A 16415-nucleotide genomic window follows, 5' to 3' on the forward strand; every position below is an offset into this window, starting at 1 on the left:
GAGAGCAAGGGGGATAAATAGAAATTCCATCTCTTATTCTCCTTGTCTCTTCTGTCAGGACTTTTTGGGTCTGGGGAGCTTGAGAGAAAAGGAGCTAAAAATACTCAGAGTGATTTTCCCTGAATGTTTTTCCTCCTAAAAGAAGGATTGTTGTGTGATTTTTAAGTGTCACAAAGTGTTTCCTGTTATAAAAGGAATTTTTATGCCTGGGGTGACTTTTCCCTTGGAGTATGAGGCATGTGGGAGAAAAATTCACTGTCCCAGCCCCTCATGGCTGTATTAGAAACAAAATCCAGGATCTGCATCCAGCTGGAGAACTCTGGAAAATTAGGAGCCGTGTACCTAAATGCTGTTTCTGGGGGGAATTAATGTCCTAACAACCCCCAATCTCTAAAATAAAGATGAGGAATATCAAATAAAGAATGGGAAGGAGAGGATCCCTGCATGGTTTGTGTTTGGAGCTGTTTCCCATTCCAAGGAATGAGCCTTTTCCCTGCATTTCTTGTTCCTTCTCAGATCATCGATGCCACCCAGAAAGGAAACTGCTCCCGCTTCATGAACCACAGCTGTGAGCCAAACTGTGAGACCCAAAAGGTAAAATGCTGGATCAAATCCAGCAGCTCCTCCCTCAGGAGAGCTCAGAGTGAAACATTTTCCTTCTTTATTTCGGGAGTTTTTGTTGCTGTTGTACCAGTGACACGAGAACAGCTGGATTGATTCTTTGCTGGGTTTGAAACTGCTCAGTGCTGCTTTTCCAAGGGAAAGCAGACCTGGAGTCCAGGCTGGAATAACTCCTGGCATCTTTTTTCCCCAGTGGACTGTGAATGGGCAGCTGAGGGTTGGGTTTTTCACCACCAAGCTGGTGCCGTCGGGCGCGGAGCTGACGTTCGATTACCAGTTCCAGAGATACGGGTACGTCCCTGTTCCTGCCACAGCCCTCCCACCTGCCCTCTTCCCCAGGGCTCCCTTTCCCAGAAAATTATCCTCCCTGCTTCTTCCTGCCTCATTAGTAATTAGCCAAGCTCCAGAGTCTGCAATATTCCTCAAGGATTCCTGTTCTTCCCTTCCTGCTGCTGTTTTATGGTTTTGCAAGTACCTGAGGAGCTGTAAAAGCCCCTGGAGAACTCATCCCCCCTTCCTGGCCTAATCCAGGGAGAGCTCCAGCCTGGAATTTGGATCCCTGGGCTAAACCTGAGCCTAAGATCCTCCATTACAGTTTGGGGAAGTAAAATTTGATGAACATCCCTTCCTTTTCCTTCTGGATCCTTCTCCAGGCCCTTGCTGTAACCAGGAATGAGTTTTTAGTTGCATTTTAAGATTATTCCTCCTTCCTAGAAATTCCTGGAATTGAGCTTCCCTGCTTCTTACCACTGTAGAACCACATTCCTTCAGTGGGTTCCACATATTTAAAATAAAACCCTAGCGTTTTCCCAAGAAATTGTGGAATGGAATTCAAAATGGATGGTGTGTCAAGTGGGAAATACAGAGGCTTGGTAGAAATATTTCTTGGGAATTGTATTTATTATATTAATTATATTCGTTATATATATGTTATATTTATGTTATATAATACATATATAACATATATAATATATATGATATATTATATATATTGTATTTATTATCCATTGCTGAACATCCAAAACAGATTTTCCATGTGGATTTTGCTGCTTCCACGAATCCTGAGCTCATTCTTTATCCTGTTTTGAGCTCTAAAATTCAGTATATATATAATAAAATACTGAATAATATATTATAAAATAATGAGTATATTATATATATTCATAGCTATGAAATGCTATGAAATACAAGATTCTCCTTATGGATATCTCCTTATGGATATATGTGTAATCCTGAGGATAAATTCCTTAGGAAAATCAGGATATTGATGGCAAGGTGGGACAAGAAGTTGTCAGCTCCACCTTTTCTTCTGTGGTTCCTGGTTCTTGACCTGTGGAGAGCCTGGGGGTGAGGCAGGCTTGGCTCTCCAGCTGCCCCAACCCAGGATCATGGGAGCTGTGTTGGGAATAAAGACTTTATTTGGATTTTCCACGCAGAGCCATTCCCATCCCCGGCTGCTGAGGGTGGAGAGGTGGCTGTGGGTGGGGTGGAGCTGTTGTTGAAGCTCCCTTTGTGTCTCCCCCACAGCAAAGAGGCCCAGAAATGTTTCTGTGGCTCCTCCAACTGCCGGGGGTACCTGGGGGGGGAGAACAGGGTCAGCATCCGCGCGGCCGGCGGGAAGATGAAGAAGGAACGTTCCCGCAAAAAGGACTCGGTGAGTTCAGCTCTCCCTCACTCCCCAGGGCTGGGAAATCCCTCTGGGATCGAGCCCAGCCATTCCCCAGCACTGCCATGTCCCCTGCAGGGATGGGGATTCCACCACCAGCAGCCTTTTCCATGAAGGAATTTCCCCAGTATCCAGCTGAGCCTCTCCTGGCTCAGCTCGGGCTGTTTCGTCTCATCCTGTCACTGTTCCTTGGGGAGAACATGACTCCTGATGGCCTCAGGGTTCAGTCTGTTCCATGGATATGTAAATTGTTGGATTGATGATCTTGGAGGTCTTTTCCAGCTCCAATCATTTTATTTCACAAGGCCCCTCAAGATTTGTGTTTTCCTGGATGTTTAGTTACATCCATATTTCCTTTCTCCTGGTTATTCAAAGTCCCACCAGGGTGACTTTTCCACATCCAGTATTTGCTCATCCCTAACTAAACCCCACCATAAATTGCATGTAGATTTAAAAATTTGGGTTGCTGTCCATGATTTTGAAACATTGATGAAGGATGAACAATATTGGCTTCAACGTTTAGGGCATCACCTGAAATTTGGCAGCTCCAAGGGCAGAGTTTCTCCATCTCCAGGTTGGGAGGTGGAATTTTAGAGACAGCACATGGAATTGCAGGGATGGGTTCACACCCTGTGAAAAAGTGCACTGAATCCAGAGCAAGAGGAATTTTTCTGGGTGAAATCTGCAAGAACCTGCACAGGCTCTTTTCTAATTCCTACAAATTGTAATTATTCCATCCTTGAAATGACAAACCTCTAGTCTATGGAGAAGATTTATTCCTAATTCTTTTGGGAAATTTAAAATTGCCAGTTTCTTTTTGATTTGCTATATCAGAGTGAGGAAACCAAGAAATAATTTCTAAATCATTTATAGAGAGTGAGGAAACCAAGAAATAATTCCTAAATAATTTATAGGATGTTTTTAAAACACTAATTAGTCACTAAATGAGAGGATGATATTCCAGTGTCAGAGAGTGAGGAAACCAAGAAATAATTCCTAAATCATTTATGGAGAGTGAGGAAGCCAGGAAATAATTCCTAAATCATATAGGATGTTTTAGAACACTAATTAATCACTAAATGAGAGGGTGATACTCCAGTGTCTGTGTGGAGAGTATTGTAAGGATTATAATCTGTTCCAGTTTATAATCCATAAATCATTATAAATTAATACAGGATTTAAATATAAAGAATGAATTTGACTTTTGATGAAAGATAATTTCTGAGTTTGTTTTCCTGCATGAGAAGATAAACTCAGGACTGGGAAGGTTTTGGTGCAGCCACCTGGAATTCCCAGCAGAGCTGAAATGTGCCTTTCCTTACGGACCAGGGAGGTTGGGGGTTCCCTGGGCTGAGCCTGAGGTGTTTCCTTTGGCCCTGCAGGTGGATGGGGAGCTGGAGGCGCTGCTGGAGAACGGTGAGGGCCTCTCTGACAAAAACCAGGTGCTGAGCTTGTCCCGCCTCATGGTCCGGATCGAAACCCTGGAGCAGAAACTCACCTGCCTCAAACTCATCCAGGTGAGCATGTTGCTCCTCAGAGGAGGAGGGGGAAGGTGGCAGGCAGGTCCTGCCCTTTTTTTCCTGCATCCCAAACTCAGGCAAACAGCTCCAGGATCCATTGTCCTGCAGTTTTACTCCCCAGTGTGAGCTGTGGTGGTTGGGATGCTGCTGCTGCTGCATCCCTGCTCCAATCCCAGCAGCTGCAGCCACTCAAACCAGCTTGGACTGCTCAGGTGCCAAGTTCTGGCTTGCCCATGATCCCAGGGGAGCAGTTTGCCATGTTTTTGCCTGGAAGTCTCTGACTGTTGCCACCTTTGGCTCTCCAGAACACGCACTCGCAGTCCTGCCTGAAGTCCTTCCTGGAGTGCCACGGCTTGTCCCTGCTCTGGATCTGGATGACAGAGCTGGGTGATGGCAGAGGAAGCACTGCCAACAACCTGAAGCTGCAGCTGGAGGTCAGTGATTCCCTGGGGTTGGGAGAATCCTTGAGGTGGGAAAAGCCCTTTAAAATCGAGTCCAGCCATTCCCCAGCACTGCTGAGGCCACCACTCACCCTTGTCCCCAAGTGCCACATGCACAGGGCCCTGAAATCCCTCTAGGAATGGGGACTCTGGCCTGGCCAGGGCTGGCCCAGCCCTTTTTGGGGAAAAGGGTTTTGGCAGCTTTGCAGAGTGCTCAGGATCACGAGGATTTTCTTCCCTTCTGTTTTTTTTAAATACAAATCCATGCCAAGTGTTCATGGAAAACAACCTCAGGTGCCTCAGAACTACAGGCCTGAAACTTCTGCCCTCAGGCAGATCCTTAATAAACAGAAGGAATTTGCTCCTGTGGTTTTCCTTAGATTCCTGAGGCAGATTCCATGAGCCAGACTTAAAGGTTGTTGCTGCTGCTGTTCATTCTGTGCTGGAGCACAGGGATTCTGAGATCCTGACAGTCTGAAGTGGAACTGGAATGTTTTGGTTTTCCATAAGCAATTTGGGATTGGATGCCCAGAGACATATGGAAGTTCAAGGTCACTGAGTATAAGCTGTGACTGATCCCCACTGTAGTGGTTTTGATTTGTCAGTTTTAATATATTTAATTTTTTTTTGCTCACTTCAAAATATAAATTCACAGAGACAGACCAAATCCTCCAATTAGTTTCCCAGGCTATCAACACCCAAACCAGCCTCTGATTAGTCACAAAGGAAGTTCTCAAAAAGAAAACTTCCATAAATGCCCTCTTCTGAGTGCCAGTTAACACAAAACCAGCACACCCACCTTGTCCCCAGCCCAGAGCTCTGAGAGCCACCTCCAGGTGTCACAGGGATGGGACTCCACCACCTCCCTGAGCAGCCCATTCCAATATTTGACAATCCTTTCCATGAAGAAATCCTTCTCAAAATCCCTCACTCATGGCCTGTGACCATCATTAGATCAGATATTTAGATTTTAGATGGGATATTAGGGAGGAGTTCTTGGCTGTGAGGGTGATGAGGTTGTCCAGAGAGGTTGTGGGCTTCCCATTGTGTCCAAGGCCAGGCTGGATGGGGCTTGGAGCAGCCTGGGCTAGTGGAAGGTGTCCCTGCCATGGCAGGAAGTGAAATGGATGATCCTTAAGATCCCTTCCCACCCAAACCATTCTGGGATTCTCTGATCACCTTGATATCGCAGAATTCGTTCTTCCTGCGAAAAGTGAATTATTCCAAGTCGACCACAGCTTTAAATCCTGCTGGCTCTAACAACACCCTGCTTGTCCTTGCCCTTAGATCATGAAAACCCTGGAGCTGCTGCCCATCCCCACCAAGAACATGCTGGAGGAGAGCAAGGTGCTGCCCATCATCCAGCGCTGGGCTCAGACCAAGACGGCCGTGCCGCAGCTCAGCGAGGGCGACGGCTACTCCAGCGAGAACACGTCCCGGGCACACACCCCCCTCAACACCCCCGAGCTCCTGGCCAAGCAGAGCGTGGAGGGGGACACAGACACCCCCAAGAAGTTGGTGTTCCGCAGGCTGAAGATCATCAGTGAGAACAGCATGGACAGCGCCATCTCGGACACCACCAGCGAGCTGGAAGGGAAGGAGGGCAAGGAGGATCTGGAGCAGCTGGAGGCAGCTCCAATGGAGGTGGCAGAGGAGCAGCAGCAGCAGCAGGACATCAAAACTGCTGTGGAGGCACCAGTGGAGAGCAGCAAACCTGCAGAGCTGGAGGCTGAGCCCGAGGCAGAGGTCAAGGAGAGCAATGGGGCGAAGCTGGAGGAGCCCATGGCCATGGAAACACCATCCCAGGATGAGGAGGAAGGAGTTTCTGATGTGGAGAGTGAGAGGAGCCAGGAGCAGACAGATAAAATCGTGGATGTGAGCGACTTGGCCACCAGGCTGCTCGACAGCTGGAAGGAGCTCAAGGTAAGAGGCAGCTCTGTGCAGCACCTGGAGCTGAGGAAAACTTGGATTTGGTGGTGGTGTGGTGCAAATGGGGCTGGTTTGTTGTCTTTTGGTCAATATTTGGTAACTAAATGGCCTTTTCTACACAAAAAGTGCTTTCTATATAAATCCTCTGCTGCCAGCTGCCCTGGGTGTGACCTGACAAATGTCCAGGTGTTGGTGAAACCAGCAGCTGGTTGGGTTTGGACACACCTTGGTCATTCCCTTGTTTCTTAGACTGTCTAGGGAAAGGGCAGCTCTGAGGGATTGAGATTCCCATGAGCATTTGGGTGGAAGTGGCCCAGATCCCTCAGTGTTGAGACAGATTGATGGACTGTCTGCTCCTGAATTCCACCCTCACAAGTGTTCAAGGCTACTCCTAAATGTCCCATCCCTGGAAATGTCCAAGGTTGGACAGGACTTGGAGCATCCTGGGGTAGTGGAAGGTGTCCCTGCCTATGGCAGGGAGTGGAATTGGGTGATCTTTAAGGTTTTCCCCAGCCCAGCCATTCTGGGATGCTCTGAATTCAGTTATCCCAACATCCCCAGCTTTTCCTGTCCTTTCAACCTCTGCTGTTCATCTGCACTGTGTGGAGCCTCCTGAGAAGGGTCTGTTGGCCTTGCCAAGTTCTCTCAAAGGCAGTGCTGGGTGTTTGCAGTTGGAAATGCCCAGATTTGGGTGTTACTTGGGATTTCAGTGGTTGCACTCCCATCAAGGTGTTCTGGAGCAAAAACAACCTCTTCAGGAGAAGGGCTTGGTGCCTCTCTCTCCTCTGGAGTCGTGTCCCTGTCCCATAGGTGGCCAGTGGAATCTCTACCCAACAGCTTCTTTTTGCTGGGATGTAGGATGACATTCCAGTAGTGTTCTAAACTAAAAGAGGAAAGATTTAGATCAGTGGTTAAGAAGGAATTAATTCCTCTGTGAAGGTGGGGAGGCTCTGGCACAGGTTTCCAGAGAAGCTGTGGCTGCCCCTGGATCTCTGAAAGTGTCCAAGGCTGGGTTGGAGTTTGGAGCAACCTGGGATAGTGGGAGGTGTCCCTGCCTGTGGCAGGGGCTGGCACTGAATGTCCTTTAAGGTCCCTCCACATCCAAACCATTCCATGGTTCTGTGGATCTCACTGCACTCAACACTTCAGCCATTCCTTGGGTTTCTTTGGATCTTTGGGAACCCTTCACTGATCTGCTGCTCCTGTAGGATTGCATTCCATGTATTATTTTAAATTCCTTATATTCCAGGGCAGGAGGGCTGGGAGCCTCATTGTAAATCCAAACCCAGTGATTCCTGAGGACCCAGCAGGAATTGAAGGCTCTGCCACAATTCCAGCTTGGTGTGGCCTTGGTGGGACTGGGAGGCTCTTCTGCCCTTCTCTTAATCAACCACCAGCCCAGCTTTAATTACTGGAAGTAGTTTTAAACAAATTTATGTTTCCTGATGCATCATAGAGCCAAGGAGTTTATTTACCCATTTACTTTGATAATGAGTAATGATTGAAAGAGGCTAATTAAAGTAATGAATGTTAATTGTGCTGCAGCACTGGCACAGGTGGAGGAGACCTCACCTTAAGCTTTGCTTGTGCCATTCCTGGGGCTGCAAACACCAGGATTTAGAAATGCAGAGATTCCCAGGAGAATTCAAGGACATTTTACCTCGGTCTGAATTTTTCAGGAGGATCAGATACTCCTGAACATTCACAGATTTTGGACACAATAATTTATTACACAAATCTTAGAGGGGGGAAAAAGTGAGGCAAAACATATTTCTGTAGAGAGGTTGGGTTGTGGTTTGGTGTTTTCCTTCCTTTTTTTCCAAGTGGATCTGATAATTTACCAGATTTGAATTTGCAGATTTTTGGTGTGGTTTTCCTCTCAAAGCAACACTGTCAGGTTGAATTTGTGGTTAAACTGGGAAAAGTCCTTTTCCATCATTGCCAAGAGAATTGTTAAGGTTGGAAAAGATCTCCAAGATCAAGTCCAACCTGTTTTAAACTAAAAGTTAAGTCAGGCCTTAGTCCTGCTCTGCTGTTGGGTGCTCAGACTGAGTTGCTCCTTTGGAGCAGCTGTGTTCCCTTTCAAGCTCATGTGCACAGAACAGCACAGAGAAAATGATAAAATATTAATAAAATGTGTGAAATTTCATAAAACTCCCCCAAAATGTTGGTCTGAGACAAAATTTGTTCTGATGGTGCCTTTTCATCCCCTGGATTTGTGTTTTCTTTGGAGCTTGGAGAAGCTCAGCTTGGGAATCTACAGAATTTTGTTGAAGTTGTGGTAGGACCATGGAGTCCTGACACATTCCCACATTTTAGATGTGGATTCTCATCCTCTCTGTGTATTTATTAATGAATATTTATTAATGTAGGGATGGGGTTGGATCTCACAAGCTTGGAGTAATCCCAGCAAATCCACCCCAAAAAAGCAGGATTGTGACACAGGGCTGTGACAGCTCTTTTTTCCTCCTATGAAACAATTTTAGAGAAACTGGGAGCTGGGAATTTATCCTGTCCTGAACTTTTTCATGGCTCTGGGAGTTAACTACCTCTGTCCAACTCTCACCTCACGAGGTGCCACCAATGCCCAGCCTAAAAGACAAATCCAAGCTGGAAAGGGGGATGGATAATTCACCCCCAGGTGCCTTTCCCAGCACATCCAAGCTTTGGAAAAGCCGGGATTTTGGAGTGGTGGAACACCTGGGGGGCGGGAGGGTCGGAAACATTGTCCTCTCCAGCCTTGCTGATGACCCCCTTGTAATTTCCACCGTTTCCATCCAGCTTCTCCGGGCAGCCAGAGCTGACCAAGGGGCTCCTTTTCTCCAGCTGCGTGCAGAAGAAGGGAGAGGCCATAGCAGCAAGAAGATGGTTGGGAAGCTGGCTGATGCATGAGCAGTGTGATAGGTGAAAGGAGGACAGAGGTGGTTAACTCGGGGATGCCGACGTTATTTTGGTGCGTCCGGGGAAATCCCAGCTCCTGGCCTGAAAGGATTTAAGTGAGCTTAATTTTTTTCTCTACCTCTACACACAGGACTTGTAAGTCCTTCCAGGGCTGCCAATACTCCCTGGCACCACACACACTGACACTGCTGAGTTTTCAGCCCGGGCTCGTGGGCGCCGTTCCCGCTCTCCGAGGAAGCGCTGCCTGGCTTCTCCCGGGCTGAAAACTCCCCCCCAGTGCCCAAGGCTGCCTGCTGCACACCCAGCAGGGCCACAGCTGCTTCCACATGCTTCTCCCAGGTGGGTTGTGCTCAGGTGAGGCTCTGTGGGCAGGTCCCTGATGGCCAAGTGACCTCTTGGAAGCACCAGGACACACCGTAGGGCCGAGCTTGGGAAGCTCTTCCCAACGTCCTCTTGAGGGCTGAGGTTGAGTAGCTGAGCTGAGGGACAGGGAGGATTATTTTGGGGCTGCTCTGCCTCACTTTGGAGCTTTGGGAATCTTCCTCTGCCCTCACCTTCTGGGAGAGGGCAGCTCTGAGGATCCACAGGCCTTTTCCTTGTGACTTGGAGAAGGTCTTGTTTTTAGGAAAAATCTTTTAGGAGAGCCAGTCTTGGGCTTAAAAGGTTTTAGTTGGATACTTCTGGCCTTGAAAGTGTGTGCAGTGACTTGGAGCTCAAGGCTGAGTCCTCACCCTGACTTGGGCCAAAGTGGATTTTTTTTTTTTTTTTTTTTTTGCATCCATCTGGGAGCTTAATAATCATGGAATCAGGGAATTGATGAGGTTGGAAAATCCCTCAGAGATGATTGAGTCCAACCATCCCCCAGCACTGCCAAGGCCACCACTGTCCCCTGTCCCCAAGTGCCACATCCACTTTTAAATTTGGGATTTTAAATCCCTCCAGAAATGGGGACTCCCCCCTGCCCTGGGCAGCTGTGCCAGGGCTGGACAACTCCATTCCATGAGGAATTTTCTCCATATCCAACCTGAACCTCTCCTGGAGGCCATTTCACCCTGAATGGGACATCTTGGGTGACCAAAGGCAGCTGAGCTTCCATCTTCCCCATGGATGATCTTTCCAAGTCTCTGATTTATCCTGGTGAAGCCCCTTGAAGCTGCTCTTGCCTGAACCTTTCCTGGAGTGCCTGGCTCTGGCTCTGGCACGCACATCCCAGGCTTTAATCAGGAATTTTATAATTTGTTATAACTCAGAGCAAGGAATGGTTGGGGAAGACAATAGGATTGGGGGATGGCCAGGCTGTGGTTTGCTGTGGGACTTTCTGGCCTTCAAGCAGGGGTTTGGTCCTTCTTCTTGCTCTGCTCCATCCCTTGAGAGGAGAGAGAGGAGAGAGGATCCAGCCTGGCTGGGGATGGATTTGGTTGTGTTGTGTTCCTTCAACAAGTCAACAGCAGTTCATAAAATCATGGGATAAACTCATGGAATCACTGAGGTTGGAAAAGACCTCCAAGGTTATTAAATCCACCTGTTAACTCAGGAGTGCCTGGCAGCTGAGGGACAGATTTGTGAGAAGTTTCCATCAAGACACAATCTGCTTTCCCACTGAATCCTTTGAGTAGTGACTCCATCCTGCAGCTCTCTTCCCTTTCCCAAGCCAAGGCTGGGTTGTGCCTGAGGCTGAACAGCCTAAATCCCATTTTTTTTCCCCTCTTTTGTGTCAAACAGACTCGTGTCACTTTTCCTTCTGCATTTAATTTTCTGTGCAATCCCTTCAAAGCTGGGGAGCCATTTGGAGCCCGTTAGCGGCGATTGAGGAATTCTGCAGCTTCCGTTTCCAAAAATAAAATCAGCTTTTCTTGGGAGTTTCCCCAGCCTGGCCTGACCACCATCTGCTTCTCATGGAGCAATTTGGACAAATCTGTTTGTTCCTGGTTCAAAGCCTTTGCTGCCTCCATCTCCCCACGTGGGATGGATGCTGAGTTTCTCTCCCACAGCACGGAGCTCGCTCCTTGCTCAAAATTATTTTGGGTTTTGGGCTCCCTGGGCTTTTTAGGGCTGCCCAGTTTGTTGGGATGGATCCTGGAATGGGATCCCTCAATGTGCTGGTGAAGCTAAAGCAAGGCATGGCAGGATTGCAGAGTCCCACTGAACCTTTTCCTGGTGATTTTCCATTCCCCATCCTGCTCTTTAATGGGACAGATCTTTTTTAGGAGCTGTAGTTTAGCTGTTCCCTTCTTCTGTGTTGTCCTTCTGCTCTGGGCAGTTCATCCATGATCCCATTCCTTGGTGGCTCCTGAGAACAACTGAGCTGACTTGGGGGGATTTTTGGATGTGCTGATCTGAAAATGGAACATTTTTAGGAGTTTAATGTGGGAAAGAAAAAAAAAAAAAAACAGGCAAAACTGGCTGGAAGATGATTTTGGGGCTTCAGAACCTGCCCCTGTTGTCACCTCCATCCCACATGAGGAAGTGAGAGGCAAAGTCATTCCCATGGAATTCTGTAGGAAAATAAAATTAAATCCATAGGTTATGGCTGGATGGGGCTTGGAGCACTCTGGGATAGTGGGAGGTGTCCCTGCCCATGGTTGGATTTGGATGAGCTTCAAGGTCCTTCCAGCCCAAACCATTCCATGATTCCATGATTGGACATGATAGGGATTACATCATTTATAAATATATCAATCCTATATAATTATGGGCTCATCATGCATCTCTCCCCATCCCAAACATGGAGCTGCTCTTTTTCCTTACATTTCATCAAAAAAACCCTGGATTTGGGGTATTGTAGCCCATAGCAAATACATCAATAAATTTTAAAAACTTTAATTTAAAAAGGGCATTTTTGGGGAATTTTAATTCCTTTTTTGTGTAGATGCTTCAAACTCCACGTGCTGTGTTCAGGCTCCACAGAAAAGCAAATTCTCTTTAAAAACCTAAAAATCTTGGCCCAAATCCCTTTTTTAAAGCCAGCAGCAGCACTTTTGAAGTGGTTTTGCCTTGTGGACAAACCACAACAGGGTTTCTTCTCATTTTCCTTTTTTTTTTTTGCTAAAGGAAATTCTCATTTTTAGCCCATCCAGGGCTGGGAGTGGACATGTTGCTAATGAGTCCCCTGAGCCACCCGTTAATTAATTCCCAAACAGCTTTAAAAACTCAAGGAATTAAAAGAAAAAAGAGGATATTCTGTAAAATCTGAAAGTCAAGTCAAGGTAAACTCCACATTTCTGAGCATGTGGAAATTTAAATTCCCAACTGGAGCAGCCTTCACCCCCCAGGAACAGTTAAATCCATTTTTTTCCCCACTCTGCCTCATCCAGGGCCCAAATGAAAGGAGATTTTTAAGGAAGGTGCCCTGGGACAGCTGGAATGTCAGCACAGTTCCCCAAAACAATTTATTTGTGTTAAACTGAGCATCTCCTTTATGATTTAATGGGATTTTTTGGGGATGCAGCTGCTGCTCCATCAGGGAGGCACAGACCAGCTGGTTCATTGCATTCTGCTGGAAATAATTGGGAATTCTTGGGAATACTCTATTCCTTCAGGAAGGGAACAGAGCAGGGGCTTGATAAAAGCTGGAATTGAACAAAAACGAGCTTTTTTTCCCAACCTTGGACAGTCAGGAATGTTGTAAAACCTCTGTAGGATCATGAGCATCACTGAGGTAAAATGGGATTTACACTGGGAATGCCAGAATATTCCAATTAAAAATACAATGGAGCATGGAAAGGTGCTAATAAACCTCATTTCTTAATTGGAGGGATGCACTATTGGTTCCAGTGACATGGAAAAAGTTGTTCTGCCCAATCCAGGGAGGTTTAACGAGGATGTTGTGCTAAAACTGGACTTTAGGGAAGTTCTCATCTTCATTCCCAGCTCTTCTTCCCTTTCTTCCCATGGTGCCATCTCCACCTGGAGCTGCCAGGACCTTTGTGATCATCCAGTGCCACCCCAGCCATGGCAGGGACACCTCCCACTGTCCCCAGTGTTCCAAGCCCCAATGTCCAACCTGGCCTTGGGCACTGCCAGGGATCCAGGGGCAGCCACAGCTGCTCTGGGAATTCCATCCCAGCCAGGAATTCCCAATTCCCAATATCCCATCCATCCCTGCCCTCTGTTAGTGTCCCATTCCCTGTGTCCTGTCCCTCCATCCCTTGTCCCCAGCCCCTCTCCAGCTCTCCTGGATCCCTTCAGGCTCTGGAATGTGCTGGAAGCTCTCCCTGGATCCTTCCCTTCTCCAGGGGAACATTCCCAGCTCTCCCAGCCTGGCTCCAGCCCTGCAGCAGCTCTGGGGGCTCCTCTGGATCTCTCCAGGACTTTCCTGTGCTGAGGGAGGAGCTGGATGAGCAGAGTTTGGAGTTTGCTCTGTTGAAGGTGTGGTGGGTGTTGGTGTCCAGGCTCAGCAGGTCCTTGGTCAGAGGGGTCACTCAGAGCTGGGCTGGGTCCTGCTGCTCATTTCCCTTGGATGTTCCCATCAGACCTTGGGGACATGATGGAAATGTGACCCTGTCCCCAGGGAAGCCCAGGGATGGTCCATGAGCAGATGTTGGCCACCAGAGCCAGGGCCACAGAACATGGAATGTCTCCAGTCAGGAGGGATCTGTGGGAATCACCCAGCCCACTCCCTGCTCCTTGCTGGGTTATCTCAAACTGCCCTGGAGAGCAGGGCAGGGACAGCAGGAGCTGCTGCTGGGACACTCATCCATCACCATGGAGCTCTTGGCCCAAAATTCCACCAAAATTCCACCAAAAATCAAACACTGAGCAGAGGAAATATATGGAAAGCACCACAAAAACCCCAGAACTTTCCTTCAAGAGACCTTTTTTTGGTGGTTTGTTGTGAATGATGTATGATTTATGTATGATTTGTATGATTTCTGTGCTTCTTGGCTGTTTGGGGTGGTTTTGGGAGCAGCTGGAATTCTGACCCTGCTGGTGGCTTTTCCACAGGAGGTTTATCGCATCCCCAAGAAGAGCCAAGCAGAAAAGGAAAACAGTGGTGAGTCCTCACCTTTTCCCAGGTTTTCCTCTGCTCCCATGAAACTGCTTCATTTTCCCAGTTTGGAATGTCAAAGGATGTTCTGCCTCCACAGCTCCTCCTCCTGGGCATAGGGAGGATAATCTGAGCAGTGGGTGGGGGGAGAGGGGCCCTGAGGGTGATATGGAACAACCTAGAATTAAAATCGTGGAATTGGAGAGCTTGGAAAGGCCCTCCAAGATTGAGTCCAACCATCCCCAGCATGGCCAAGGCCACCCCTGATCCATATCCCCAAGAGTCACATCCACAGGGCTTTTAAATCCTTCCAGGGATGGGGACTCCAGCACTGCCTTATTCCTTTCCAGCCTTTTCCATGAGAAACATTCCCAATATCCAACCTGAACGTCCCCTGCACAACTTGAGGCTGTTTCTAAGAGAGGGGAGCTGTTAATACTCAAATGATAAAAATTCCCTCCTTTTTTTCCTCTGTTTTCCCAACAGCTGATCGTGGGAGGGATCAGACCCCCACTCCCAAAAACCCCATCCTGAGCCGAGAGCGGGACCCGGAGCGGCAGAGCCAGAGCAAGGAGAGGAAGAGGAGGAGAGATTCCCTGTCCCCTCCATCCTCAGCCTATGAGAGGGGCACCAAGAGGCCAGAGGACAGGCAAGTGGTGGCAGGGAGCTGCCATATTCCTGGGTAAAATCTCCAGGAAGAACCATCCTGGAATTTTCCAGGGCTGGGGAAGGGTTTTCTCCTGGAGGAATCCTGGTGGGAGTTGGCACGTTCTTCTCTGGGATAAGCTGCACCTCCATCTTCAGGTGTGGTTTGGGAATGAGGTGGGAGATGAGGGAAGCCCTGCCAGGTCCTGCACAGAAATTAGGGATCATGGAATTGGATTGGAAGAACCTTAAAGCCCATCCAGTCCCACCCTGTGCAATGGGCACTTCTACTGTTCCAGGGTGCTCCAAGCCCTGTCCAGCCTGGCCTGGGACCCTGCCAGGGATGGGGAATCCAGGAATTCCAAGATGCAGCTCTCATAATGCAAATAAGTTCCAAACCCATTCCCTTCTGCTCCACTTCTTCCCACTGTGCTGGGAATGATTCTGAGCTTGGAGCAATCCATGCCCAGTGCCCAAACCAGGATTTCTGACTCCAAAACTTCCTTGGTTAAGTAGTTATTCCCTAAAAATGCCTGTAAGGACAGCAGTCCAGGTGAGTGTGATCCCAGCAGGCTGGTGCCAGGTCTCCTCCTTCCCTTGGGAATGGTGGCATCATTGCCACAGCTGAGCATGCAACTCCTAATGAAGAGAAGGAAAATATTCCGTGTCTTGCAGTTCAGAGAGAATGGAGATCATGTTAAAGGCAGCAAAATACCATGGAATTTCCTCTAAAGAAGCCACTTCTCTGTTGTCCCTCTCAAAGCCACCCCATAATTAGGGAACAATTGGTGCCGAGTCAGCCAGACGAGGAAACCTCGCGTTGAGCTGAGCTGGGAAAGTTGGAAACATCTGGATAAAAAATACAGATGTAAATCTATCCCTCTGTAACGAGGCTGGAAACATCCCCAGGAAGTAAATCCTGGGTTTTGGGGGTTGTTTTAAACAGAACAAGCATTTTTTGGGTGAGGAGTTGCTGCCCTGTGCTGTGTCCATGTCAGTGAAGGACCAAGTTCCTTCTCTGGGAATCTTCTCCCCCCTCTTGAGTATCCCTCTTTGTCATCCCAAGGATTTAATAAGGAAAATAACCAAATAGATGGAGAAAGGAACACTAAACCCTCACTTTCCTTCTTCCCACTCCCTCCATGGCAGCTGCTTCTCTTCCAAACTCTCCAGGCAGTGCCAGGAAAGACTTTAATTAGGGAAATCAAACTCCTCTGGGGCAATGAGGTTCCCATTAACGGATCCTGCAGCTCCTCTGGGAATGCCAGGAAACAGCTCCAGCAGATCTGTTGGTAGCAATGTGCTTTTGATATGTAAATGGATCCCAGGAACAGAGAATATATGGAGAATATCCTGGATGCTTTGTAGAATCCATTATATTAAGGCTGCAAAGCATTTTTCCTTGTAATCCCTGTTTTACCACACTCGTAACGTCTGGAAATATCCACCTTTGATCTGAAATTTTCCTTGGCTGGGCTTTGATCAAAGTCCTTAGGCTTTTTTTTTTTTTCCCCTCCTCCCTTAATTCCCTGGAAAAATCCCTCCAGCTGCTGTGCATTTTGGGATGAAAACTCTTAAGGAATTAAAAAAACCCATCCACACCATTATTTTTTGAAGCTGAGGCTGCGGTCTGGGAACGAGCAGAATTCCAAACAGGAATGTGCTGCTTGTGATTCCCTTGTTTTTTGCTGTGTCTGCAGCTCCCA

General features: G+C 47.8%; 1 protein-coding gene across 2 annotated transcripts in view; it reads left to right on the forward strand.

Moving 5' to 3' along the window:
* Positions 1 to 16415, forward strand: part of SETD2 (SET domain containing 2, histone lysine methyltransferase) — a 51058-nt gene that overhangs the window by 22789 nt on the left and 11854 nt on the right. Inside the window, exons 7-15 of one of the 2 annotated variants that reach the window (XR_008839778.1) lie at positions 517 to 594; positions 815 to 912; positions 2149 to 2275; positions 3670 to 3804; positions 4113 to 4241; positions 5535 to 6170; positions 8958 to 9172; positions 14022 to 14070; positions 14551 to 14590. Coding sequence is in view for 1 of the 2 variants with exons in the window: in XM_056484017.1 (XP_056339992.1) it covers positions 517 to 594; positions 815 to 912; positions 2149 to 2275; positions 3670 to 3804; positions 4113 to 4241; positions 5535 to 6170; positions 14022 to 14070; positions 14551 to 14713 (1415 nt within the window). In the remaining variant the exon portion in view is untranslated. Of the gene's footprint in view, positions 1 to 516; positions 595 to 814; positions 913 to 2148; positions 2276 to 3669; positions 3805 to 4112; positions 4242 to 5534; positions 6171 to 8957; positions 9173 to 14021; positions 14071 to 14550; positions 14714 to 16415 lie in introns of those variants that run through there. The other variant, XM_056484017.1, reaches the window with a different exon arrangement.

The sequence above is a fragment of the Oenanthe melanoleuca genome, chromosome 2, assembly GCF_029582105.1.
Source record: "Oenanthe melanoleuca isolate GR-GAL-2019-014 chromosome 2, OMel1.0, whole genome shotgun sequence".
NCBI lineage: Eukaryota > Metazoa > Chordata > Aves > Passeriformes > Muscicapidae > Oenanthe > Oenanthe melanoleuca.